General features: G+C 38.6%; 2 protein-coding genes across 3 annotated transcripts in view; one reads left to right on the top strand and one right to left on the bottom strand.

The window, feature by feature from the left end:
- The window catches only part of JAM3 (junctional adhesion molecule 3), a 106,133-nt gene extending 102,444 nt beyond the window's left edge, over window positions 1-3,689 (top strand). Inside the window, exon 9 of the mRNA XM_043997267.1 lies at window positions 440-3,689. Coding sequence (XP_043853202.1) covers window positions 440-475 — 36 coding nt within the window. The 3' untranslated portion in view covers window positions 476-3,689. The remainder of the gene's footprint in view (window positions 1-439) is intronic.
- A 467-nt stretch (window positions 3,690-4,156) lies between these two features.
- NCAPD3 (non-SMC condensin II complex subunit D3) overlaps window positions 4,157-27,147 on the bottom strand; it is a 93,427-nt gene continuing 70,436 nt past the window's right edge. Inside the window, exons 25-35 of one of the 2 annotated variants that reach the window (XM_043994980.1) lie at window positions 22,491-22,628; window positions 22,038-22,171; window positions 21,577-21,776; window positions 19,534-19,644; window positions 17,572-17,739; window positions 10,079-10,236; window positions 9,606-9,766; window positions 8,837-8,914; window positions 5,267-5,329; window positions 5,125-5,182; window positions 4,157-5,007 (exon numbers count right to left, since the gene is read on the bottom strand). In XM_043994980.1, the coding sequence (XP_043850915.1) occupies window positions 4,896-5,007; window positions 5,125-5,182; window positions 5,267-5,329; window positions 8,837-8,914; window positions 9,606-9,766; window positions 10,079-10,236; window positions 17,572-17,739; window positions 19,534-19,644; window positions 21,577-21,776; window positions 22,038-22,171; window positions 22,491-22,628 (1,381 nt within the window). In that variant the 3' untranslated portion in view covers window positions 4,157-4,895. The remainder of the gene's footprint in view (window positions 5,008-5,124; window positions 5,183-5,266; window positions 5,330-8,836; window positions 8,915-9,605; window positions 9,767-10,078; window positions 10,237-17,571; window positions 17,740-19,533; window positions 19,645-21,576; window positions 21,777-22,037; window positions 22,172-22,490; window positions 22,629-27,147) is intronic. The other variant, XM_043994981.1, reaches the window with a different exon arrangement.

The raw sequence follows: 27,147 nt of genomic DNA, 5'->3' as shown, positions 1-27,147 counted from the left end.
TGGGATTCATTTCCTAGCCAGAAAAGCAGTGGGGTCCAGAATCTTGTAACCTACAGAATTCTAGGTGTACCTAAGAACTTCATCAATAAAGAAATTATTCTTCCTTACTTGAAAACACAGTTGGTCCCGTGGGGAGGACCTTAGCTTAAAACCAGGTACCCAGAACCTGAGCTCTCTGTCTCTTCTCTTCCCACATGAAATCAACCCCAATTTGACACTGCCCTTCCTTTCTCATGACACTCAGTTTGCAAGCTGGCCATCAGTATTTCTATATGATCTTACTTGATAAAGTTCAATCTCCAAGGAAATTGTTTTCTTTGCTATTAGTACCCTTTTCCTTTCTATATATCTTGTCCCATTCTTCTGATATCATCAGTTTTTGGAGGTCTTGGGAGAGTTGCATTTGGCTGTATTCTAATTTCCTATATTCACTTTGCAGGGGGACTTCAGACACAAGTCATCCTTTGTGATATGAAATCTGATCATCTGGCAGAGAACACATGCAAATACCTCCATTAGAAACTCCGATCAAGAGCAACCAATGAGCAAAGTGCACTTGGAAAGAGTTAGACCTTTGTACAAAACTTGTTTTTCCCCTTGCCAAAGTTGACAATGAATTGTCCCCAAGATGGGGAATAGTAACATGGAGAAGACTGAATTTGTTCATTGGGCTGCTTACCAAGTAGGAATAGCCCTAGTCCTCTGCCTTCCAGGGGAGGACACCATAAAAATGTCTCCCAAACTGAGTTTTTCCCATGCCTGCAGCTCAGGAAGTAGGTTTGTTAAAAGTTAGACATTGTGAGCCTGTGGTACTAATTAGCTTCTCAGCAGTCATTACCTGACTTGAGTAAACAAGTAAACAGGGAAAAGGGAGGGGCAGCTGTATAGGACCTTAGGAACACAATTAAGATTTGACTCACCTTGGAAATTATGATGAATTTACAAAGCCGAGGCCTTTTATGCAACTAACCTGTTTTTAAATTGACCGGCCTTATAGGCAGTATTGTGCAATTCCTTTTTAAAAATCTTTTTTAAAAAACCTTTAAAAATCAATGCATAGTATCAGTCTAGGAAAATTGTTTTGGTTCAGCATTTTATAAAAACAACCAAAATAAGGAAGGTTGGTTGCAAGTCTTACCTCTTATCTGAAGAAGATAGGCTTACCCATGGTGGATTTCCATTTTGAATTAAAAGCAAAACCCCCATCCTGGGCCAGGTTTGAAATGGTACTGAAATAGTTTCTGCTTTTTTATGGGTCTTGTTTATTTTGTAGGATTCCACATTCTAAATTTTTGCAAAAGATGTATTTTGATTACTTCAAAGAATGAGATTTTTTTATTTAAATTGTAAATATGTTGTCCTGCAACAATGCTAAATAACATTTTTTTAAAAATCAAACACAAGTTAGGCACTTCATATCATAAGTGTTAACACTGAGAATGCCAGCATTTAAAGCACCTATACTGAGAGTCTTACAGGCTCACAGAAGAACCTTCTTCCAGATAGCAGCATTTCCCACAGGAAGGCTTATGGACCATTGGACAGACCATTGCTCAGGTTTCATTTTCCAGAATTCCATTTAGAAGCAAAGATACTTCTGTAACCTTTGTAACTCTGAAAAACAGATACATTGTACCCTTGAGTAGTATTTGAACTGCCTTTTCCCCTCAGATCACTAACAGGCAGATGTATTTGAAGACCATCCAAGAGCTATAACTCACTTAGATCTACTTAAGGGAATATGGTCATATGGTTACAACTCCAGAATTGGTATTGGCTGTTACCTTCTGAGCATTATTCAACATAGCTACTTAAAGACTGAAAGCCTGGTGTGGATTTTCTATCCCAAATAGCTTTGGGATCAAGGTATATGTCTGATGGCAGCTAAACTTGGATCAGGAAGGATTAAAGATGGACACTTCAGAAAGTTAGGTGTGTTTTTCATGCAGTCTGTTGGGTTCCCTATCCTTGATCTAATAACCTCAACCTCAACCTTCCACACTCATCTTGTTTAGACTGTCAACCCTGGAAGGTCCATAAAGCAAAGCAAGGGCTTTGTTTTTAAAATTAGTTTTAATTGTGTTTCCTATGACTGCACCCAATGTCGGTGGTGATTTTAGAAATGGAATCTATCAACTACCATTTTTAAAAAAGGAAATTAATTCCATTATGACTCTTTGCTATAAAGCAGCCAGACACTGGAGGCTGCCCATCTCAACTTCTCAATAAGCCATGATGCGGTGGCAGCTACCCCAGGCTTTTGAAGAGTATTAGATTGTATAACCAGTACAGAAAACCTGACAGTGAGGAAAGGAAAATGCTTGAATCAAAAGCATCTTTCTAATTTTGATTTTAAACTTTGATCTCCCTGAGGCTCTGCTCACTTTTGGGGGCTTTAGAAAGAACATTCAGTAGTCCTTGTTCTTCAAAAGTAGGTGTTTTTTGCCTCAAAGACATTACTATGTCAGACGCATGGTGTGAAGAGGTTTGATGCAAGGAGCTTCTCCAAAAAAAGCCCCTCTGATTCAGTGATGTGCTTGAAGGATATTTTTCATGTAGCAGAATGTAGCCATCTTGTGATGAAATTTTAAGTCGAATTGTCTTAATTTTTATGCTTTGACAGTATTTTGATTGGATACTTGTAAATGTTGGAATTTATAACTTTTTTTTGGTAGTTTATATGAAAATACTCTGCCTTGGGATTTTTCACCAAATGTTAGTTCTTAGTGGGCAACTGTATAGCTATGGCTTCACAGTACCTACTGTTTATTGCATCTATATTTAAAACGTTTAGAATTAGGATTGTCCTCAAGGACAATGCAGACCCAGTCTCCCCTTTCACTAAACTAGATGGGGAATACCTTGACCTTTTCCTTGGGTTGCCATAGTGATAAGACAGCTGTATTGTCTCTAGTTTTATAACTAAAGCAATCCCACCCTAACCCTCTCTGTTCAACCAGGGTCAGTATAAAGAAGGAGAAAAATGTGAAGTCTAGCAGACTTTTGCTGCAAAAAGATTTAAAATAGGAAAATGACAATATTCTTTTGAATTGGAAATTTCACATATTTTTAAGATGTGAAATGAAGCTAAGAGGATTCAAGAATTCTATCCAAGGCAGGCTTTATTTTTATTTTTTTTTGGTCTTTGGTATGGATATCACTGTACATAAATGTTATAGATTTGTACTAATACATATAATTTGATACTTCTGTAAGACATCATTTATAAACCTCTTTTTTCTAAGAAAAAACCATAACCCCAGCCTCTTTATTGAAACATTCTGTAAAATTTTTCTTCTTCTTCACTTAGCTAATTTGTTGGGGAAAAGTAGGCAGGAAAACCAATGTGAGACAAACATCACTTGACTTGTACACTTCCCCATTAGTTTATAGAGGGAGGCCATAATTCCTACACCATCTACAAGAGATCAGTGCCTGTACTGTAGATACACTAAGTAGTTCACCAAAGAGCAACACTGTGAGGCACACACTATTAATGGCCTTCATTTTTGTCTTACCGGTTAATGTAACTTAAGTGATATGGGGTAGAGGAGAAACACAGGATGACACTTCATTCCTCAAACCCAGCTGGCTATGTGTATTAAAAACACATGCACACATAAACCCTAAGACCTAACCCTGTACATTTCACTGCTGTAATACCAGGATTAAACCTTGGAACCCACTGAGTTTGTTGTCATTCTTGTCATTTCTCCTTCATGGTCACTAAAGTCAGCTGTGTGGGTAAAGCAACACGCATGAACAGTCATATGAATTATGTTCATCCAATGGTAATGCCAATAGCAGCCGAAACTAAGCTCTTTGATTCAGACTTCCATCAGAATGGGAAGAGATTTATTTGGCTGTAAGCAAACCAGCCTCAATGTTGGTGTCTCTAAGCAGTTGTTTTAATAGGTAGAAACGAGAAATCCAAGTACTTATATGAGAATATTACCTGTTGGAATAGTCATCATAAGACAAATCACTTTGTTGTAGAACAGGGTGAAAGAAGGAAAAAAGCATGGATAAAAATGTGTGTGTTTTTTTCTTTAAAAAGAAAGATTTAACTTTGTTCTCACTAAAAGTTTTACATAAAATTAAAATGGCTAAAAGTAAAAATGGTAGTTCCAGAAAAAGGAATTTTCTATTTACACTTTATTTTATATTTTTAAAAAACTATACATTGCTTTCAAATATAGTTATGATAGAAAAATACATCTAACATCATAAATACTGGGCAAGTGCATACTACTAGGGAAAGCAGCATCCACTAATAAAAGGCTTGATTTATAGTGGGAGAAACTATGAACTACATATAATTGCGGTATTCCCCAACTGAAATACAACTTACCAAGGTGTTCTTAACACTGTTTTTTTTTTTTTTTTTGGCAGGGCAGTGAGGGTTAAATTAAGTGGCATGCCCAGGGTCACACAGCTAGTAAGTGTCAAGTGTCTGAGGCCAAATTTGAACTCAGGTCCTCCTGAATCCAGGGCCGTGCTTTATCCACTGCACCACCTAGCTGCTCCCGTGTTCTTAACACTTTCAAATGGAATAAAGGCATAATATTAAACTTCAACTTCTTTAATTCTGGCAAAAATGATAAATCTGCCATCTTTTTATATTTTGCAACTTTAATATATTGTATATATGATGCCTTTTTTGCTAAAAACTTGAGTGAACAGACCTAAATATGATAAACCAAACTTTACATGTGGAAGAATGGAGGGGATTTGGAGGAAGATCTGTTCAATTTACACTTAACACCATAATCAAGATACCCTCTGTGTGGGAGGGAATACATTTTGTTTTCCACATGATTTTGCTTCTGCACACCATTAAAAAAAATTATGTAAATGTTCTTGTCTTCCAGAGTTACACCCTAGGATGGGCTATTTCAGTTAGCTGTTTTCAAGGGGGTCTTTCGAAGGGACCTTCTCCTGCTGGTATCCACATCATCTTTACTCCTGGCTGGAGACTTGACATTCCATTGTCGAGGCTGTGGGGTCCTGGGGGAAAATAAAAACACTACGTCATCCTGGAACTAAAATGAAATAAGTTTTTTTAAAAAAATCTATTGCAGTCACTCCACTCCCCCAAACCATTTATCTAGGTATTAAACTTACTTATCAGGCAATGACAAACACAAAATATCATTTCCTTGATCCTGGAATCCAGATTTCTCTGAAATGGAACCAGACAATTTCAGTATCCCTTAACTTTCAAAAAACAAATAGTAATCAAGGAAGAATCATAAAGAGAACTTGCCTTTGGCTGAAGATGGTGATATGTAACTAACCCCTGCTCCAAAGGTAACATCATTAATAGTCTCTAGAAAAGGAAAAAAAAAATGCCCAGGTCAATAGAAATTGATTATAGCCAAAGCAGAAAAAGAGATAATGCTTTTAAGAGAGAAAAATGCAGTGAATATGTATGTATTCCTACAACTATAAACATGTCTGGCTTTAAGAATAAGCCCATATCTTCTTCAGGCAATCTAGTAAAAATGCTAGCTATTTCTCAGGCCAACAAATATGATAGACTAGCACAACTATATATATATATATATATAAAGCAAACTATCCTTTCTCCAAAATTTTTTGTAAAATGTTGTCGTGAACATCTTTCTCTTCCCTAGACTTTCTCAGAGGTGACAGATGACTATGCCTAATTTGTGCTCTAAAAACCCCGTTTTTCTACTCTACCATACATTCATAAAGGTACTCGAGCTATGTTAATTGGTAATGCTGGAAATTTAAATTTTTTATGGCTGACATTAAAGGAGTTCAGTCCTGAAGATTCCTAGTGAAAGAAGGGTGAGGATGAGATTGGAAATGCTCGCTCGCTCTATATATACACACACATTTTCTTTCCTGTTTGAGAACCTGTGCTTTGTCAAGGTAATAAATCTTCAATTTTCATAAGACCTATTTTATGATCTCCAATCCACCTACTGTTTGAAATCAAAGGCAGCAAATATCTTTGCTGCTTGAATTATAGCAAGAGGGAGCTGCTTTAAAAAAGTCTTCACGATTTTTTAGCCCAATCCTAGTGGTTCTGAAAATGTTTCCTTTTCATTTAGAAAAACAGCTTTGTTCATATTGAGTACCACTAAAGCATTACAATAGTTAAGAGCGGGCATAGCATGTATCCAAAACTAGAGCTGTGCTATACTGTCTGTATCTGCCACCCATCCCTCACATAACAAAGGGTCATTGGAGGGATTTACATTTGTAAGAGGTAATAATTAGGTAATCACCTAATGATTCTCCTAGAAAAAGAGAAATGTCTGTGGAGACCTATGAGCCTGCCTTTCCATCTCAGAGTATAGAATGATCCCCAGAAATTGTATCAGTAGGAATGATGCATTTGAAATGAGAAAAAAATGCCTCTGATTTGGTGACACCTGAGAGCTCTATCGTCAATGTGAAGACAGCTCCATACAAATGAATTAAAGCAGTTCTAATACAACGTGCCAGCCTTTGCTGCTAAAGAACACACGCTGCTAGGAAACCAACCAGGAACTGAAATCTGGGACTCCTGAGGATTATCATACTAAAAGGAGATGCATTCTCCCCGTTTCCTCGGCATATGGTACCTAACTGCTGAAATAGAAGCACTCTGTGCCCCTGAGCCAGAAACACAGATGAAGAGAAAACGGAGAGGAGCTTTCTGCATATATAATATTACACCTGTTCGATGTACGGGAACCCAAAATTACTCATTGCCTTTAATGACAAGATCTTCATGACTAAAACTAGAGAAGTTGTCTTTGTCATCTGAGTGTAGGAGATGTGCTGACCTTTCTTAAAGATGAAGCCTATAAGTAGACCTTCACTATAATAATAATGATGATGATAATAATAGGTAGCATTTATGTAGCAATTACTATGGGCTAAGCACTGAGCTAAGCTTTACAGATATATCATTTGATCCTTACAACCACCTAAGAGGTAGATGCTACTATTTCATAGATGAAGAAACTGGGGCATACCGGTTAAATGACTTGCTCAGGGTCACACAGTAATTGAGGCTGGATTTGAGCTCAGGTCTTCCTAACTCCAGACCAAGCATTCTATCTACTGTGCCACCTAGCTGCCTGAGGTATTAAAATACATAGGAATGATCAAGATGAAATTATTAAGAGATTTCAATATTATAGAGTGTCTATATCTTCCAGATAAGTTTACTGTCAAACAGGAATAATTTATCATATATGTCATATATATATATACACACACACACACACACACACACACACACACATATAATGATTATATTATAATACTTGTGATGAACTGTGGGAGATCAGAGCCAGGAACAACAACAAAAAAAAAATACTAGGTGATTACCTACATGGTTATCCTACTCTTTGAACTGAAACACTCTGACTTACTAGAGTGAAAGTATGATCTTTGGGTTCTGGCTCGAGTTGAGTGTATGGGGCTCCTAAACTATAGATAATTCTAGTCCACCTAGATCAGTCATCTAGAAATTCCAAACCTACACTGACACTATTCTCAAATCTGTCAAGGCTTAGAGAAAGTCAATTGGCTGATTCTTGACTGGTAAGAGAATATTAAATTTAACATTCATTCAATGGTGTATAACACACTGGATTACATAGCTCTGTTGTGAAGACTGGAATGAACTAAGAAGGCTGAGTTGTTTTTCTTTGTTCTTGAAGTGGACCAATGACATGGTATGAGTGATGTCTTGACTTGCTCGCAAATTGAATTTAAGTGAGGTAGAGCTGCCCTATGCTGGAAAATGAGTGGGAGTGGGAAGACTTCCTCTCAAAAGGGACTTTAAAACTTCTGAACTACACAAAGTCCAACCATTGCCTTAGTTTTCAGCAACTGGTGATGAAGCAGAAAAAACTAGTAGAACAGAATGCTGTATACTTGCCATATATAGTCACAGTCGCAGGTGTTTTTACTTGGTGATTATTCTTTTGTTACAAGGGACAGTTCAATGAAAGGTTGAGAAGCATTTTTTTTCCCCAGATGACTGATGTTTGCATATAGGATATTTTAAAAAAACATTTTTTAAAAAAAGCCATGGGATGTGGGAGGGAAGCAGGGAAGAAGAGGAAACTAGGGAGTTTCATTGAGCGTAGTAGTGAGGGGCAGTTGTTATGGGGAATGGGAATGTCAAAGAGGCTACTGTGTAAATAACTAGATTAGAGTGGGCATAAATAAATAATACATCATAAAAGATGGGTTGGAAATTGTGATATTATTCAAGTAGCTCTACTCCACCACCTCACCTTACTAATGACGAAAATGGAAGGGCATTCAGAAACTCTTTACTGAATATAAGAAAGTAACCCTTTCATGGGAATATATGTACTGTTGTTGTTTGTCCTTCATTCTTGAAAAGGACCATGACATCAGGTAATTTCGTAACTTGCAGTGAATTAAGTTTAACTGAGGGAAGGCTGTTCAACAAAGTCACCAACCTTACTCTGTCCTCCAGACCCATCTGGGTCTAGTGGCAAGCCATATATCAGGACTGGAGATGGCCCCAGATGTTTGAGGCAAATGGGGTTAAGTGATCAACCAAGATCACACAGCTAGTGTCTGAGGTGAGGTTTGAACTCGGGTCTTCCCGACTTCAGGGCCAGGGCTCTATCCACTGAGTCACCTGGCTGACAGAGTTCCAAAGATCATGCCAATAAGTTTGAAACCTGACCTTCCAGGCTTTACAAGCCTGGAATAAGATTACCAAAGGTAAGTGCTTAATAAATGTTAATTGAGTATTGACTAACTGCTACTACAAAGACACACTGACTGTTATGAGAGTGTTAGTGGTAACTTATTCAAGTGAATGACTCACGATCAGGGGTGCTGATTGCTCGGTCAGTTGCACAGACAGTGGCCTTAACAGAGTGTTGGTTCAGGCTACCAAAAGACTCTGGAAAAAAGATCAATGAAAGAAAAAATCAAAGAAAATGAAAGGTCCCACTTACCCCCAAATATTTGTAGCAACATTTTTTGTAATAACAAAGAACCAGAAACAAAGTAGATGCCCATCAACTAGGGAATGACTAAACAACTCATGGCACATTAATGTAAAATAATATAAGAATGTAAGAAATGATGACTATGATGAATACAAAGAAGTATGGAAGACTTGTTTAAACAATATGCGAAATAAATTATACAAACCCGGAAAACAATATAACACAATGATTACAACAATGGAAAAGGAAAGAACAACAAAATAATTGAAACTAAATGCTATAGAATGACAATGACCAAGTTTGGCACTAAAGAGCTATGAGAATATACCTCCCTGCCTTTTTTGCATAAGTGGGGGATTATGGATATGGGACACTAAATATCAGACTTTGCTGATTAGTTAGTTTTGCTGATCTCCTTTGAAATTCTTTGTCATAAAGGATGGTCCTCAAGGAGGAAGGGAAAGGAGGAGCAAGTTTAGGTGATAGAAAAACAAAATAAAAAATTTAAAAACCCTATGAAAATATAATTGATATTAAGATAACTGGGGGTTTTATTTAATCTAACTACTTTCATTTTCCATTTCCAAGACTGATAACTGAGCTATTTCTGGTCAACTCTTTAGGAAAAATAACAACACTCACTTTTGTTCCAGCTGGATGGTGTGCCTTGCTTGCTGTTGTCTGCACTTTCTGACTGGGAGGGGAAAGAAAGTTCTCCTAAGCTCCGACTCCTCTGAAGCTTTTTGGACTCCACAGCTTTTTTGGCAGAATTTAAAATTGCAATGGTACTCAGGGACATACGCCTATATGGGAGAACATACAATAACCATTGATTTGTTTTTTTAAATAAATCACTACAGAGAGGAAGAAGAGACCTTAATTACTATCCTCTCTTTCAAAACTATCACTCATATACATGCATCTAAAATCCCAGAGTGAAAAACCCAAAACATCAGTGAAAACCAAATGTGATTTTCTACCACTGACAATGGTCAGTGAAGATTAACCAACCCCTCTAAGCATGAAAATGCAATTGGATTCTCAAGATGCCAGGGTTATTACATGATGAGAAAATGTGCCCCTCTGGATTTAGCTCTGTTAGCTAAGTTCTGTACCTGGTTTTGAATGTTAACAACTTCGGTGACCCAGTTTCAGATGTAGGAGATGAGGGAGGTACAGGACCACCTGGTAATCCAGAAGATGTGGCATGACTCACACTTGTATTATCACAATGAATAGGAGGTGTGGTTGCTCCTAAACTCACAGGGGACTGCTAGAAGGAGAAAGAGAGAGTTTACATTACATCCTTAACTTTTCTCACTCAATATAGATAATCAGTTGTCAGATCTTTGATTTCTTTCTCTATAGCAGTTTTTTCCCCCCTCTCTCTACTCAGGGCCATGACCCTAGTACAGATCCTCATTACCTCTTGCCTGAACTACTACAATAAACTTTGAGACTCCAATCCATCCTTACCTGCCAAGGTGACTTTTTTCTAATGATCATCATCATCTTCTTCTTCTTCTTCTTCTTTTTTTTTTGGGTGGGGCAGTGAGGGTTAAGTGACTTGCCCAGGGTCACACAGCTAGTAAGTGTCAAGTGTCTGAGGCCGGATTTGAACTCAGGTCCTCCTGAATCTAGAGCCAGTGCTTTATCCACTGTGCCACCTAGCTGCCCCCTGACTTTTTTCTGAAGCAAAGGTCTGACCCCCTCCTCAATGAGCACCAAGTAGTTCCTCATTGCCTCTAGGATCACATAGAACCTGTGTGGTATGTAAAGCTCTTTCCATACACTTTCTATTCTAGCCACACTAGCCTACTTGCTGTTCCTCACATACAACTTCTGTCTCTGGGCCTTTGCACTAATTGTCCCCCATGCCTGGAATGCTGTCCCTCTTAACTCTTAGGAACCCTGCCTTTCTTTAAACTCAGTTCATGTGAATATGGCAGACGAGAGGGAGCATTCCAGCAGAAACCTCCCAACATTTCCCTTCCAAACAACTTTAAAATAATGCATCAAATCAACTTCTGGAGCAGTACAGCCAACAAAAGATTGAGGTGAGACATTTTCCCAGCCCAAGACAATTTAGGAAATCAGGAGAGGTCTGTGGCTCAGCTGCAAAACTCGCTCTGGATCTTGGAGGCATAGATGATATCAGAAGCAGTAGTTTCAGGAGCTCTCACTGCCCAGAGATGGTAAGGGAAATGGACAACTGGTCAGAAAGAGATTACAGGAAACCCTGTGCTAGCACTGGGTGCAGGACCAATGCTGTTTAGCAACTCCATTGCCCACTACCAGTTCTAGGAAAAGGAGCACTAGCATTTGTGGTTGCAAGGAAACAGGGTTCCTACCTGGGTAAGGACCAGAGTGCAAATCAAAAGAACAGTGACCACTCCTCTCCCCAGATCACCCCTCCATGTAAACACCAAAAACTTATAGACACCCAAAACTAGCTATTAAAAAAGCACAGTGGGGGGCAGCTAGGTGGTGCAGTGGATAAGGCACCGGCCCTGGATTCAGGAGGACCTGAGTTCAAATCCGTCCTAAGACACTTGACACTAGCTGTGTGACCCTGGGCAAGTCACTTAACCCCAATTGCCTCACCAAAAAAAAAAAAAAAAAAGCACAGTGGGAAAAAAGTCTGAAGCTTAGAAAGTCACACAAAGTCAGATCTAAACAAGTGGGGAAATATTAATTAACCATAGAAGTAAACTAAGTCTGTGCGTCTCTATATGTAACAATTCTACCTAAATTAATTTGCTTTTTCAGTGCCACACCAATGAAACTACCACAGAATTGTTTTATAGAGCTAGAAAAAATGATAATAAAATTTATCTGGAAAAACAAAAGGTCCAGAATATAAAGGAAATCAATGAAAAAATGTTAAGGAAGGCAGCCTAGGTAGTACCAGATTTCAAACTATATTACAAAGCAAAAATCATCAAAACAATCTGGTACTGACCAAGAAATAGAGTAGAATAGATATGGCATACAAATGACCATAGTAACCTAGTGTTTGATAAACCCAAAGATCCAAGGAACTGGGGCAAGAACTGACTATCTGACAAAAACTTCTGGAAAAACTGGAAAGCAATCTGGCAGAAACTAGGTACAATCCAAGATATATTGGAGACTAGGTATCAACCAAGACAGAAGTACACACACACACCATATACCAAGAAAGGTCAAAATAGGTCCATGATTTAGACATAAAGGGCAATATAAGCAAATTAGAGTAGTACAGAAAAATGTACTTGCCAGATCTATGAATAAGGGAAGAGTTTATGACCAAAAAAGAGCCTGAGAGGTGAGAAACATCCAAATGGTGTAGTTTCACAACTACAATAACAATAAAAGGTCTATCTAGAAAACCAGAAGCTTCTTCCATTTACTAGTCTGGGAGATAAATCAAGGGAAAGGTTAAGTAGGGGAGATTTATGATCTAATATCCAATTTTAAATCTCACAGAGGATTACAAAAGATAAAATGATTTTGATTACATGAAATTTTAAAAGGTTTTGCATGAAGAAAACCAATGCAGCCAAAATTAGAAGGAAAGTGGGAACCTGAAGGGAAAAAATTTTATAGGAAGTTTCTCTGAACAAGGTCTCATTTCTGAAATATATAGGGAACTGAGCCAAATGTATAAAAAGAGGAATCATATTTCAACTGATAAATAGTCAAAGGATATGAACAGGTAGTTTTCAGAAGAAGAAATAAAATCTATCAATGATCATATGAAAAAAATGCTCTAAATCACTAATAACTAGAGAAATAAAAATTAAAATAACTCTGAGGTACCACCTCACACCTATCAAATTGGTTCAGATGACAGAAAAGGAAAATGACAAATGTTGGCAGGGATGTGGGAAAATAGGTATACTAACGCACTATTTGGTGGAGCTGTGAACTGGTCCAACCATTCTGGAGAACAATAGGAATTATACCCAAAGGGCTATAAAACCATACACACCTTCTGACTCAGCAATACCACTACTGGGCCTGGATCCCAAATAGATATAATAATAAAAATAAGGAAAATATTTTAAAAAATATTTATAGCAGCTCTTTTTGTGGTGGCAAAGAATTGGAAATTGAGGGGATGCTCATCCACTGGGGAATGGTTTAACACATGTGGTATATGACTAATGGAATACTATTGTGCTGTAAGGAATGATGAGTGGGGCAGCTAGGTGGCGCAGTGGATAGAGCACCGGCCCTGGAGTCAGGAGTACCTGGGTTCAAATCCGGCCTCAGACACTTAACACTTACTAGCTGTGTGACCCTGGGCAAGTCACTTAACCCCAATTGCCTCACTAAAAAAAAAAAAAAAAAACACCACCACCAACAACAACAAAAAAGAAATGATGAGCAATATGGTTTCAGAAAAACCTGTGAAGACTTATATGAAATGAAACAAAGTGAAGTGAGCAGAAACAGGAGAACATGATGAACTGTGAAAGAGTTAGTAACTCAGATTTAGCAATGATCCATGACAATTCCAAAGGACTCATAATGAAAAATGCTATCCACCTCCAGAGAGAGAAGTGATGAACTCTTGGCACAGATTGAAACATTGTTTTTACTTTATTTTTCTTGCCTTTTGGGGGGCACCATGGCTAATATAGAAATACATTTTGCATGACTTCATATGTATAATGGTATCACACTGCTTGCCTTCTCAATGGGTAGGGGAGGGGCTGGAGATAAGGTGAGCATTTGGAACTCAAGAATTTAAAAATTGAATTTTCCCCCAAATAATTAAGTTGGGGGGAAGGACTTAGTTCATGGGTTGACAAAGGTCCTAAAAGGCTAACAAGACTAAATAAGTAGAGATATTTGGTAAACTTTGTAAAATGCTTCTTATTTTGTTGGCTAATTTAGGGAACTTTGGGAAGTAAACGTTCCTCATTCCATGAATCTATAAAACTTTGTATTTTGAAATTTTTATTTTCATCTCTACATGTGGGATTGCATATGATAATGTAACACTGGTTGTTTGGAGACTTTATTGTATGCCACATGGGAAGCAAGTAAAAGGACATTCGTTGCTTATGCCTCCTCAGAAACCAGAGATCTGTTCTGAATTTGTGATGAGGACTAAGTCTGTCTCTATATGTAACAATTCTACCTAAATTAATTTGTTTTCAGTGCCACACCAATGAAACTACCACAAAATTGTTTTATAGAGTTGTGTTAAGAAAAAAATATATAGTCCTGTTAATTTGATGGGAAGGTAAATTTCAAATGGAAAATGCGTATCCCTGGCCTCTCTGGGCATGCCCAGTTCTCCTGCTATAGAGATGCCCTTGAGGGGCCATTTGACAATGCCTAGTTTGACTGAAATGAAGAGCACTGTGTGGCCTACTACATGGGTTGGGGTAGCCTCCTTTGATTAGCTGTTTACATCTTTAAAACTGAGGAGACTGAGCCATTTGCTTTCTTTCTGCTGCTTTCTTTTTGGCAGCTCTTATCTGCTTTGTCCAGAGGTCGTTGTGAACTGAACCAGTGAGAGAGGAAGGACTTTACTTCCCCTGCTCTCCCTCCTTTATCATGACTCCAAGAAATGGGCCTGGGGGTGTTTTGTTTCTGTTCTAGGTTGTCTGTTCTTCTCAGTTTCAGATATTTGTTTTATTTGAAGATAATCCTTATGGGACAGAGGAGTTCAAACAATGGCAACCTTAGAGTTACAACTGCAGGTGGGATGGGATGGCTAGCCAACCCAGGATGGAATCCTGGAGAAACAGAGGTAGCTGGGACTGAAGTCCTGGGGGTGGGGGGGTTGTTTCAGAAAGGAGACTGTGCTCCATGGGAACTGAGCTAAGCTATGAACTAATCTTCTTCCTCTTCCCAGAGACTGAGATGGTGCACTGGAGGAAAAGGAAGTCTCCCATGTCTTGGGAGTAAGTTTGTATATTTGTAATTATTATACCTTCGGAAATAAAGATTTCTGTGTAAAATCTAAAAAAAGAGAGAGTTCAAAAACCTAGATATTCTTTGATAATTATTTCTCTCTATATTAGTATATGGTTACCAAAGGCATCTTCTTACAACAAACAAGCTTTTCATAACCAATCAATATAAAAGCATTTAAAATGATCATGTGCTATATAGGCACAAAAGATGGATATTGTTTGCAGAAAATTGCAAATAAATCAGAATATCCCCTGGGATATTCCCAACTATCCACCTTTTTCACCCTTACTTATGTACTAAAGGAAGAAGTCACAAAGCTGTGTAAACAAGGTCCATTACAGAATTCTGATTTAATTTTTTTTTTTAGTCTAGACCTATGATTTTATCAACATAGGGAACTTGCAGCCAGGAAATTCTCTCTATCAATGCAGATCAAATCTTAGAGACTTGCCTGGATAATCACTGAGAGATTAAGTGACTTTTCCAGTCAGAGGAGGGAATAGAAACCGGTTCTTACTGACTCTAGTTTGGAGTCAGGTTTTCTGTGTATTATACCACCTTGCCTCTAAGAAACACAAATGTATGTTATCCAATCTCAATTGGCTCCTTACTGTTGCACAGCAATCCCGTTATTCTTCCCTGATTGTTTTTCTATTGCATTCCTCACAGTGTCTGTTCTAAATTGTCCCTTTCCTCTGGAACCAGTATCCTCCTCCCTTTTGGAACATCTTAAGATCCAGTTTTCCTGAGGATACAGAGGCTATCTGGTGGGAGTTCCTACTTCTCTTCTATATTTCAAAACACCACTCTGTCAGTTCTCATTCTCCTACCCTTCATTCCAGTCTCTGATAAAGGGTCAGCCTCTTCTTCGCCAAGGCTAAATCCTGCACTCCTGCTTTGATCCCATCACTGTCTGCCTTCTCCAGGAGCTGTTTCCAAACCAGGTCTCCTCCATTCTTTTTTTTTTTCTTTTTTGTGGGGCAATGGGGGTTAAGTGACTTGCCCAGGGTCACAAAGCTAGTAAGTGTCAAATGTCTGAGGTTGGATTTGAACCCAGGTACTCCTGAATCCAGGGCCAGTGCTTTATCCACTGCGCCACCTAGCCGCCCCCTCTCCTCCATTCTTTATATGAAATGGAATTTCCATTTTATACTCCTTGCTTTTATTTTATTTTTTTTTAGTGAGGCAATTAGGGTTAAGTGACTTGCCCAGGGTCACACAGCTAGTAAGTGTTAAGTGTCTGAGGCCGTATTTGAACTCAGGTATTCCTGACTCCAGGGCCGGTGCTCTATCCACTGCGCCACCTAGCTGCCCCTTCTCCTCCATTCTTAATCAACTTTCACTTAACTGTGCTACCCCATCACAAGTTCTCTTTTCTCTTGCTCTCTCTCTTCCTCCCTTTCACAGCCACACTTGGAAAAATCCTTCCACTTAGTTCTTCCAACTTCTCACCTCCCACTCACTTCTCAAGCCCTTCCACCTGGCTTCCAACCAGATCACTTAACAGAAACTGCTCTCTCCAAGGTTACCAAGATAATAGCTGATATTTATGTAGCACTTTAGAGTTGGCAAGATGCTGTGCATACAGTATTTGCTTTTGTTATTATTCACATTTTAGAGATGAAGAAGTTGGGGCTCAGAGAAGCTGACTAACTCATCTATGGTCACAAAGCTAGTAAATGTCTGAGGCAGGACTAGAATTTAGGTCTTCCTGATTCTTACGCTCAGTCATCTATAGCTGATGCCATGTTGCCTCTCTAAATATCTCTTTATCACTTCGTCATGGACCTTCATTCAAGCATCCCCCTTCTCTAATTTGTCTGACCGCTCCTCAGACTCCTTTGCCTCGGAGAGTCCCAGCAAGGTTTCATCTTGGGCCCTCTTCTTTTTCCTCTCTCTACCCTCTCTTCTGTTAGTTCCCATGGATTCAATTATCATCTACATGAAGATAGCCCTCAGATCTATATACAATAATATATAATCTTTCCTCTGAGCTCTAATCCCCTTGCGGGATATCTCTACTTAGCTGCTGTGTAGGCACCCCAAACTTGGAATACCCAAATAAAACCTCACTGTCCTCCTCACCCCAAACTTCCTTATTTTTCTTGAGGGCAGCACTATCCTTCCAGTCACCCAGGTTCTCAACCTCAGAGACATTCTCAACACTTCGCTCTTCCTAAGCTGCTAAGTTTTATCAATTTGACCTCCACAACAGCTCTCAAAACAATCCTCTTCTCTCCAGCCACAAAGAAATGAACTAAGGTCAGGCCTTTATGGTCTTTTGCCTGTTATCATACTGGCCACTTAACTGGTAGCTTTCTGACATTCAGTCTCTCCCCTCTCAAATCCGTCTTCCCCACAGCTACCAGAATAACAGAGGTCTAGTCATGTTAACTCTCTTCTTTTCCCTCCCATCACCCACGATTCTTCAATAGCTCCTTATTGAGTCTAGCTTAAGACACTCTTCAGCTTGAAAGAAAGCTATTCTCAGAAGTCTAGGTCCCTTACTTTCTTATTCTAAGTGGAAAAACACAACAGTCATGAGAAATCCAAATGACAGCCAGAAAATATCCAAGAAGTGTTAGTTCAACATACTTCTGATTCAGGACTTAGGAAATATCACTCACTGGGCACTCTTCAATTGCCTGCTATGTTCTACAAGATCAGTCTTATCCAGAGTCCATTACATTACCTGTGCTACTCCTGCAGTGCCTGAGATCTCAGCCATTCTTTCTGCCAGCTCTTGCTCCTTTGCCAGCTGCTCTTCATATTTCTTCATGTCATACTCAAGTTCTGAAGCCAGTTGTTTATCAACTGCAAAGAAATCTTTAATTTCATCTCGATAATCTTGCATCATTTCCTGGAATAGATCCAGAGAACATTCTTTAATTATTTTACTGAAGTAAACAAGCTCTCTCAACTACTTCTTATAGTAGCAATGACAAGATTTAGTCTGCTGAAAAGCAAATGTATGCATTAATTAACAAAATTTCACTAAGCAAGATGAATATTTGTATTTAGGATAGTAAAATCATATACACAAAGCTATAAAGTACCCTCAGAGACCATCCTGTCCAACTCCTTCATCTTACAAATAAGGAAACTGAAGTCCAAAGAAATCAAGTGATGTGGCTAGGATTAGATAAATGGCAGAACCAGAATCTGAGCCTAGATCCTCTGACACCAGATCCAACACTTTCCACTCTATCTTGACTGATCACATAACCCAATGTGAGTCTATGACCAAATAGTATTGATCACTTAGGAACAGTTTCTGGAACACTTAAACTGGCCCTTACCATTGACTTCGATATTGTCCTTTGTCATTCTCTGAGAGAATGACCAAGGAAGTCCAATTCTCAATACCTGTCTATTGCAGGCAGAAGCACAGAATGGTTTTAGTTTGCATTTTTCTGATAATTTGGAGGACTTTTTCATGTGGCTTTTGATAGCTTGAATTTCTTCCTCAGAAAAATTCCTGTTCTTATACTTTGATCATTTCTCTCTTGGGCAATGGCTCTTGTTTTTATATGCTTTCATCAGTTCCTTTGATATTTTGGTGTCAGACCCTTATAAGAAAAATTTGGTGCAATTTTTTTCCTTCTAATTTTAATTGTACTAATTTATTTATGCAAAAATGTTTCCATTTTATATAATCAAAATTGTCTATTTTGTCTTCTGTAATGCTTTTTTGGTAATGAACTCTTCTTTTATCCTCAGATCAGAAAGCCAATCTCTTTCTTGACCCTCTATAATTTGTTTTATGATGTTACTCTTTATATCTAGGTCGTGCATCCATTTGGAGCTTATCTTTGTATATGGTGGAAGGTACTGGTTTAAGCTTCATTTCTGTCAGATTGTTTTTCAATATTCCCAGTTATGAGTCCTTATTCCAATATGTTTATCTAATACTATGCTGCTACGCTCTTTTGCTTTTTCTAGGTCTTGTGTACCTAAATTGCCCCACTGCTATTTTTTAGCCAGTACAAATAGTTTTGATAATTCCTGTTTTGTAGTATAGTATGAGATCTGGTGCTATTAGGCTCCATCCCTCCCCCACCCCCCACGCCTTTTTCATATTTCCTTTGATATTTTTGACCTTTTGTTCCACTACATGATTTCTGTTAAACCTCTTGTGCTTTATACCAACAGCTGAGCTATACTCATATCTAACCTGGACTAGCACTTTAAGACATGTTCAATAAAGTGTGAGATTTAGTTTTCCATTAACTCAATTGTAAAGAAGAGAGAAAGTTCAACTTCAAAGCAGTGAACAGCAGTGTCTGAGCTGAAACAGCACATGGGTCTGGTAATTTCCCTCCTTCCCTCCCTCTCTTCTTTCCTTCCTCCCTCCCTTTTTTTGCAGGGCAATGAGGGTTAAGTGACTTGTCCAGGGTCACGCAGGTAGTAAGTGTCAAATGTCTGAGGCCAGATTTGAACTCAGGTCCTCCTGAATCCAGGGCTGGTGCTTCATCCACTGTGCCACTTAGCTGCCTCCTAGTAATTTCACTTTCAAAACACAATAGTTTGACTCACTCATAAACACTCTGAAACATGTTAAAGGTCCATGTGAACCCCACCAAAACCACCAGGGGAGCCCAAGTAATACATTGGTAGTCTTGTATCAGTGAGGAAGTCTAAAGCTTTTACTTACCCTGAGATAGTTCATGAGTTCCCTCAAGGCTGGGATCTTATTCTGTTCCAACATTGACTTAAGGGAAGTGATAATTGGAATAACATTTTCTATGAAATTCCTCTTTTGTACCTGTAGTTAAACAAAGAAGAACTATGTTTTAGATATCCTAAATTATAAACTTCTGAATTTCAGAACCTTTTTTTTGGCTTTTAATGTTGATTTTTTTCCCCTTAAGTCACAAAATTAGACATGGTTGTAAAGCAGAAATAAGACGCGTATTGTCTTCATTTTTAAAGTAAGGGAACCATATCAGGAAAAGGTAAAATGACTTCCTAAAAGCCTTATAGCATTTCAGAAAGAAACATACAGCCCACTTAATCAAGTTTCTTTTCTATGAAGTGAAAACTAAAATAAGTTCCATGCCAGGTAGCTAAAGACATAATTCATTTTGCTACTGGCAAAAGTGTCTTAAATGTAAACTCTCAATGGTTAGGCTCTACAGTTTTAAAGTCCTTTGTATTTTCCAATGCACCTAGCAGAGTGCTGTGTTTGCCATAAACACTTAGTAAATATACAATTTAATATTTCTTGATAGTTCATAACTCAGACTGGTCACCAACCATAAATTTTTTTACACATAAACTCTTAGAATTAAATGTAGGTAGAGTGGGAAAGCATTCAACACAAACATGATTTCTCCTCTATAATTGGAAGATGTTCCTGAGGCAGGATGGTGTGATGAGAGGAGCACTGAACAAAGAGTCTAAAGAACTGAGTTATGTAATCCCAAGTCTATCACCACCTTATTACAGGCATACTTCACTTGACTGGGCTTCAACAGATACTGTTGTTTTATTGTTGTTTTTTAAATCAGTTGAAGGTTTGTGGCAGCCTCGCATTGAGCAAGTCTATCAGTGCCATTTTTCCAACAGCATGTGCTCACACCATGTCTGTGTGTCACATTTTGGCAATTCTTGCAATATTTCAAACTTTTTCACTATTATCATGTTTGTTATGGTGATCTGTGATCAGCGATTTTCGATGTTACTACTATAATTATTATGGGGTGCCATAAACCATTCCCATATAAGATGGCGAATTTAATTGATAAATGTTGTGTGTGTTCTGACTGCTCCACGGATTGGCCATTTCTCCATCTCTCTCCCCCTTCTTGGGCCTCCCTATTCCCTAAGGTGCAACAATACTGAAGAATATTACATAAATTTAGTTGATAAAGCAGCAGCAAGGTTTGAGGATTGCTTCCAATTTTGAAAGAAGTTCTACTGCGGGCAAAATGCTATCAAACAGTATCACAAGCTACAGAGAAATTTATCCTAAAAGGAAGAGTCAATCGATGTGGCAAACTTCATTGTTGTCTTATTTTAAGAAATTGCCACAGCCTCCCCAACCTTCAGCAAACACCATCCTGATCAGTTAGGAGCCATCAACATTGAGGCAAGACCGTTCAAAGATGATGACTTGCTAAAGGCTCAGATGATGTTTAGCATTTTTTGGCAATAAAATATTTTTTAATTAAAGTATGTGCATTGTGTTTTTAGACATACTCTTGTACACTTAGTAGACAACAGTATAGTGTAAACATAACTCTTATATGCACCGGAAAGCCAAAAAACTCCTGTGACCCTCTTTATTGCAATGGTCTGGAACCAAACCCACAACATCTCCGAGGTGTGCCTCTATATGACTCTTGATAAGTCACTTCACTTCTTGAGCCACAGTTACAAAAATGAGAAGATTTCAAAGGTCCTACAGAGGTCCAGTTCTCTATGATTATTGTTAAGTTATTCTCTGAAGTCATATCATGTCCCTTGCAGTATATCATCACTTCTAAAAGGGCCGTCAGTATCTAGGAAATAGGATGAATTTTGGCTCTATTTTATAAGGTGAGGCAAGGGACACAGAGAATAAATAATTTGGGAATGCAGAACTTAACAGGTGGCAAAATCAGGACTAGTCCCAAGAGTTTTTGCTGTTTTTAAAATTATATGCAATGTGCATTCTTTTGGTTATATATTACAAGAGAAGTTATGATATACTCACTTGTGAAATTAATTTTTTCTGTGCTTCCTGAATGACTACATTAGCCATGGCCAGTTCATCATCTTCTATCTGGAAATCTTTATCTGGTTTGGATCTCATTGCCAACAGTTTGATTTCCTTTGAACTCAGAACTTCAAATGTATCTGAAAGCAGTTCATTGGCTTCCATATCGAGGGGTAGGACGCCATCCACAAAGCAAGCTGAGAGAGAGAACATGAAAGATCAAATTTCTAGAAATACTTTTAAATCCCATGAAGAGTGTAATGCTACAGCCCTAGGAGGGCCCATCTGGGGAGGCCAGGAGAAGCGATATGGGGAATAGTGGATGCTAGGAAGAAAAATAAAAAAGCAAGGGTCTTCTTGCAGCAGGAGGCTTATATTGTTACAGACCTACTGAGTCCACTATCAGCACAGCTTTTTATTTTTAAATATGCATTCTGTTCCCAAAATGCCAGGCATACCCAAAATACTCAGGCTGATTTTTGAAGTGATGTTGAATCTCTGCTCATCTGTGAAGTGTTCTAGTAGAAACTTGTAGATCCGCATACGTTTCTCTTTGTTAGTCTTTCCCTTCAATGAAAAGAGTTGTTTTTCCCTATGACAAAAACAGAACTTCAATGGATCTATATGTGCAAATAAAAATAGATCTTTGCAAAGATATTTTAAGTCCAACTTAAATCCTATAAACTTAATGCACAAATACACTGATGAGATACCATTACAGGCATTTCCTTTAGAAATATGGGTGTTAAAGTATATTCTTACCCCTCTCACTGCCTCAAGTAAATTTAAATGTTTAAAAAAAAAAGTCCTAGCTGTAAGTCTAATTAATCACTTCACAGACAACAGCTGAACTTTTGACATCTACCTCAAGTCCTATAATTTGAGAAAGAGGTAACACGGGAATTACTTACCTCTCTGACTGGGGGAATTTATTGTATTTCTCATGCTTCTCATAACTATTGAAGTGGAAAATGCACTCAATGAAATGCTGGAAGAACATGACAGGGTTCCTCTTCAGTAAGAGGTGAACCAGGCAGAATTCTCCAAAACTGCAAAGAGAGGGGAACCAAACAGAAAGGATCCATTTACTACTTGAAGATAGCCACCTAAGACACACCAATGATTCTGCAAGGCACATAGAGAGCACACGTAGAGAGTATGAGCCCCAATAAATACTTTCCCAATAGACAGCATTGTCCTCTATCAAATGAAGCACTGTTGTCTTCAGAGGAATGAATGAATGAATGAATGAATGAATGAATGAATGAATGAATGAATGAATGAACGAAAAAGCATTTATTGAACACATGCCATTGAAAACACACTGTGCTGCATCCTGGGATTGAAATAGAAAGGCTAGCTGGTCCCTGCTCTGGAGTTCACATTCTCATCTGAGGTGGGATGAGATTGGAGAGAACAGCACATATAGGAAGTTTCAACTGCAAGTCAGACAGAAGGTCTCCATAGTACTTAGAATCTCCATTTGTAGAACCATTTTGAGCATTTTCTGACACGGAAGTATTTGGTAGTGAGGACTTTTCTGGTCTTCAGCAGCTGCGGCTGTGCTGGCCAAGCCACATCTCCATAAGGGTTGCTCCTATGACAGCTGCAAAGTTTCAGCTGGTTTGGGGGGTGGGGGGCACTGCTATTCTGCTTTGGGGACTGGAGTTATGGGCTCTCTCCACTAGGGCCTGCCTGGGAGGAGGTGACCAGGTTGGCTTGATTCCTCCCAGCAGGTGCCTTGTAGCTTCAGCAAGGCTAGCTTGTCTGCCCTGAGAGGGCATAGTGGTTGAGAGAGTTTAAAGACCTGTCTGGTACATGCTGCATCCTGTCTGTCCCTAAGGGTGCCTTGCTGCTTCAGATCAAAAGGAGGATACAAATTTAGCTCATTTTGCCTGTCTCTCAACAACTTCCCTTTTTGGCAATCAAGGGCAGAGTGAAGACTTTTCCCTGCCAGGTTTCCTTCCAAATTTTTAGTAGCTTATTATTATTCAGCCACACTTCAAAATAAAAAAAAACCTAAACAAACAAAACCCACTTCAATAAGCAGAAGCTGCTCGTCATTATAGTTATTACAATTATAATGATAACCTGAGTCAGAAAACTTGGGCCATTTCCCTTCATTTTGAGCTTAATGTCCATAACAATGTAAATCAAGAAAGTAATTAAACAAAAACCCATTGCAGGAATCTTTGAAAGATTACAGATGAGTTATATTAGTTCCTCATTTTCAGTATTCTTTTTTCCAAAGTATGCTTTAACCACAACCAAACTTAATTTGGGCCAGTAGGATCAGTGATAATTTCACAGAAGCATTGTATATACTGGGCCTCTCACAAAATAAAAGAAAAAAGTGGGTGGAGGAGAGATGGAGCAGAATTTAGAACTCATTATTTTAAAAAACAAATGCTTAAAATTAATTAAAGACAAAAAGGAGGCTGGTGGGAGTTATTGTCCTCTCTTCCTTTATCTCTCCTTGCTGGTGGTTAGGTCAAACCTGAGTAGGATAACCTCACTCAATGAAATGTATTGAATACAAAATAAAAGCAATATTGTAAGATGACCTGCAATGCAATGATCCAAGACAATTCTGAAGGGCTTATGAAAAATGCAATCCATCTACAGAGAAAGAACTGATGGTATCTGAATACAGATTGAAACATAATTTTTTTTTTTGTTAGTTCTTTTACCTAAAGTTCTATTTTTGTCTGTTTTCTTTCACAATCTGGCTAATGTGGAAATGTTTTGGATGACTACTCATATATAACTTAAAGTGAATTGCTTAAGTTCTTGGTGGAGTGGGGGTGCGGTGGAGAGGAAGTGAGGGGGAGGAAGAGAATTTGGAACATGAAGTTTTAAAAAATTGATGCCAAAATTTGTTTTTACATATATTTTGGGAAAATAAAAATTCTAAATATTAAAGAAACAAACAAAAAAGGTTAACCTCACTCAATTTCTGTTTACCAAGCCATAAAGTGGCTATCTGTGCATGTACATTTTACAGTCCATATCTGTATCTCATGTCCCACTCTGCTGTTAAATATGATCAGCTGATATTCTGGATAACCTTCCTTTGAGACTCTACACCCTCTGGAACAAAAGTGGATACACAGCTTGTGTAGCTACAATATTTCCAAGTGTGACCCCATTGGACTAAAAAGCAATTGGGAAATATTTAGCAAAAGAAATAAAATCACATACAACATTGATAACAAAACATAGATAATATTATATTTTAAAACAGTCAATACATGGTCTGCAGAAATCCTTATGTACAGGTTGGTAGCCCCTATTTCTATTTGAGTTTGATAGCACTGCTCTAGAAGGTGCCTGCCGAGTCCTGAAACACTGGATTTATTGTTGTCCTTCAAATGACATCATTGTGTCAGGGCCAATGTACAGTGCGTCTGACTGTGGTTGATCAGACCATATGAACTTGGAAAGCTCTGCCACAGGCCAGGCACAAATAGTCCATATGAATATTTGTTTTGCGCATCTTACCCTTCTTTGGAGCTACTACAATTCTGCTTTGCTCACAGAGCACAGTGCCTGCTCTGATGCGGGCACTGGATTTGTTGGGGTAGTTGCTATGCCTAAGCCCCAACATAAGAACAGTATCCTGGGAGCCTCTTCCACCTACTTGTATATGGCAAAATAGACAAAATCACTTGCATATAGTTAAGACATAGGCTTTAGTCTATATACCTTGTATGAATTAATGTATAACTTTCATTTCAGAGGTATAAATGAAATTTCCACATAGAATTCAAATGCTTTCTACTCTCAATTGTCAATGTTAATTTAATGAAGGGGGAGGCAAAGGCACGGTCAATCCCCAAAATAAATTATATCTGACTTAGGAATGCATTGGAACTTTTCTGGAAATTTAGCTTCCTAATGTTTTTCCTTAGACTAATATTAAAATCAGCATACATTCTTTGTATACAAAATCAGTAGTATGGAGATGTGGCTCAAAAACACAGGTAACAGAAATGGAGCCAAGATGGCAGAGGAAAGACATTAATTGCACAGAGCTCCTGATACAATTACCCCAAAAACAGCAATAAAAGAACCCCTGGAGCAGAAGAACACACAAAAATATGCGCTGAGATTATTTTCCAGCTATAGATAGATTACAGGGGGCCGTGCTGGGCTGCGAGTAAAGTCCAACCCTGTGATCACGCCGACAGAGACCCCAGGCATGCTGCTGGAGGAATTTACCCCAGAGCCCCTGAATCAGCTATAGCACCAGCATCTTCTAGAATTGATCATGTGGTCTGGTGAGAGAGCTGAACGTCTGGCTGGGGGTGGGAGGAAGTGCAGGGGTATTAGCAGGACCTAGGGAGGAATTCGGCTGTCCTACTCCAGCAGGGAACCAGTAAGAAATCCTGAGCAGCAGGAGGCCCAGGTGGGGGAGGGGTGCAGGCTCGTCAAAGCTAAGAACCACACCACAAAAAACTTTGCTAGTTGGTTGTTTAGTAAGTAGGCTTGAGGTTATCTTCGGAACAGAGAACAGGCCAGGCGAGAGTAAAACCTGCCCTCTCTGAAGCTGGGAACAGTAGTGGAGCCGAAAAGCAGGGCCCCCCAGTGGAGAGTTTAAAGTCAAGTAAAAGATGAGCAAGCAAAGAAAGTTCGGAACTATAGAAAGCTTCTTCAGCGACAAGGAAAATCAAGGTGCACCCTCAGAAGAGGAAAACAACCTCAGGGCACCTACATCCAAAGCTTCCAAGAAAAATATGAACTTGTCTCAGGCCATGGAAGCTCTCAAAAGCGACTTTGAAGAAAAAATAAGAGAGATAGAAAGAAGATGTGGAGAGGGAGGAAAGAATGGAAAGAGAAATGAGAGCAATGCAGGAGAATCATGAGAAAAAAGTCAACAATTTGAAAAGCCAAATGGAAAAGGAGATAAAAAAGCTGTCTGATGAAAATAATTGCCTAATAATTAGGATTGAACAAATGGAAGCTAGTGACCTTATGAGAAACCAAGATACAGTAAAGCAAATCCAATTGAATGAAAAAAATAGAGGGCAATGTGAAATATCTCCTTGGAAAAACAGCTGACCTGGAAAATAAATCTAGGAGAGAGAATTTGAAAATTATTGGACTACCTGAAAACCATGACTAAAACAAGAGCTCAGACACCACCCTCCAAGAGATTGTGAGAGAAAATTGCCTTGATATTCTAGAAGCAGAAGCTAAAATAGAAATTGAAAGAATCCACCAATCACCTCCTGAAAGAGATCCCAAAAGGAAAACCTCCAGGAATATTATAGCCAAATTCCAGAACTCCCAGGTCAAGGAGAAAATATTGCAAGCAGCTAGAAAAAAGGAATCAAATACTGTGGAGCTCCTATAAGGATAAAGCAAGATCTAGCAGCATCTACATTAAAAGACCGGAGGGCATGGAATATGATATTCCAGAGAGCAAAGGAACTGGGACTACAGCCAAAAATCACGTACTCAGAAAAACTGAGTAAAAAATGGGACTTCAATGAAAAAGAGGACTTTCAGGCATTTGTGATAAAAAGACCTGAACTGAATAGAAAATTTGACTTTCAAATACAAGAC

Source organism: Dromiciops gliroides, chromosome 3 (genome assembly GCF_019393635.1).
Source record: "Dromiciops gliroides isolate mDroGli1 chromosome 3, mDroGli1.pri, whole genome shotgun sequence".
Taxonomy (NCBI): domain Eukaryota; kingdom Metazoa; phylum Chordata; class Mammalia; order Microbiotheria; family Microbiotheriidae; genus Dromiciops; species Dromiciops gliroides.
Note: the sequence above shows the minus strand (reverse complement) of the source record. Positions and strands in the feature narration are given on the sequence as shown.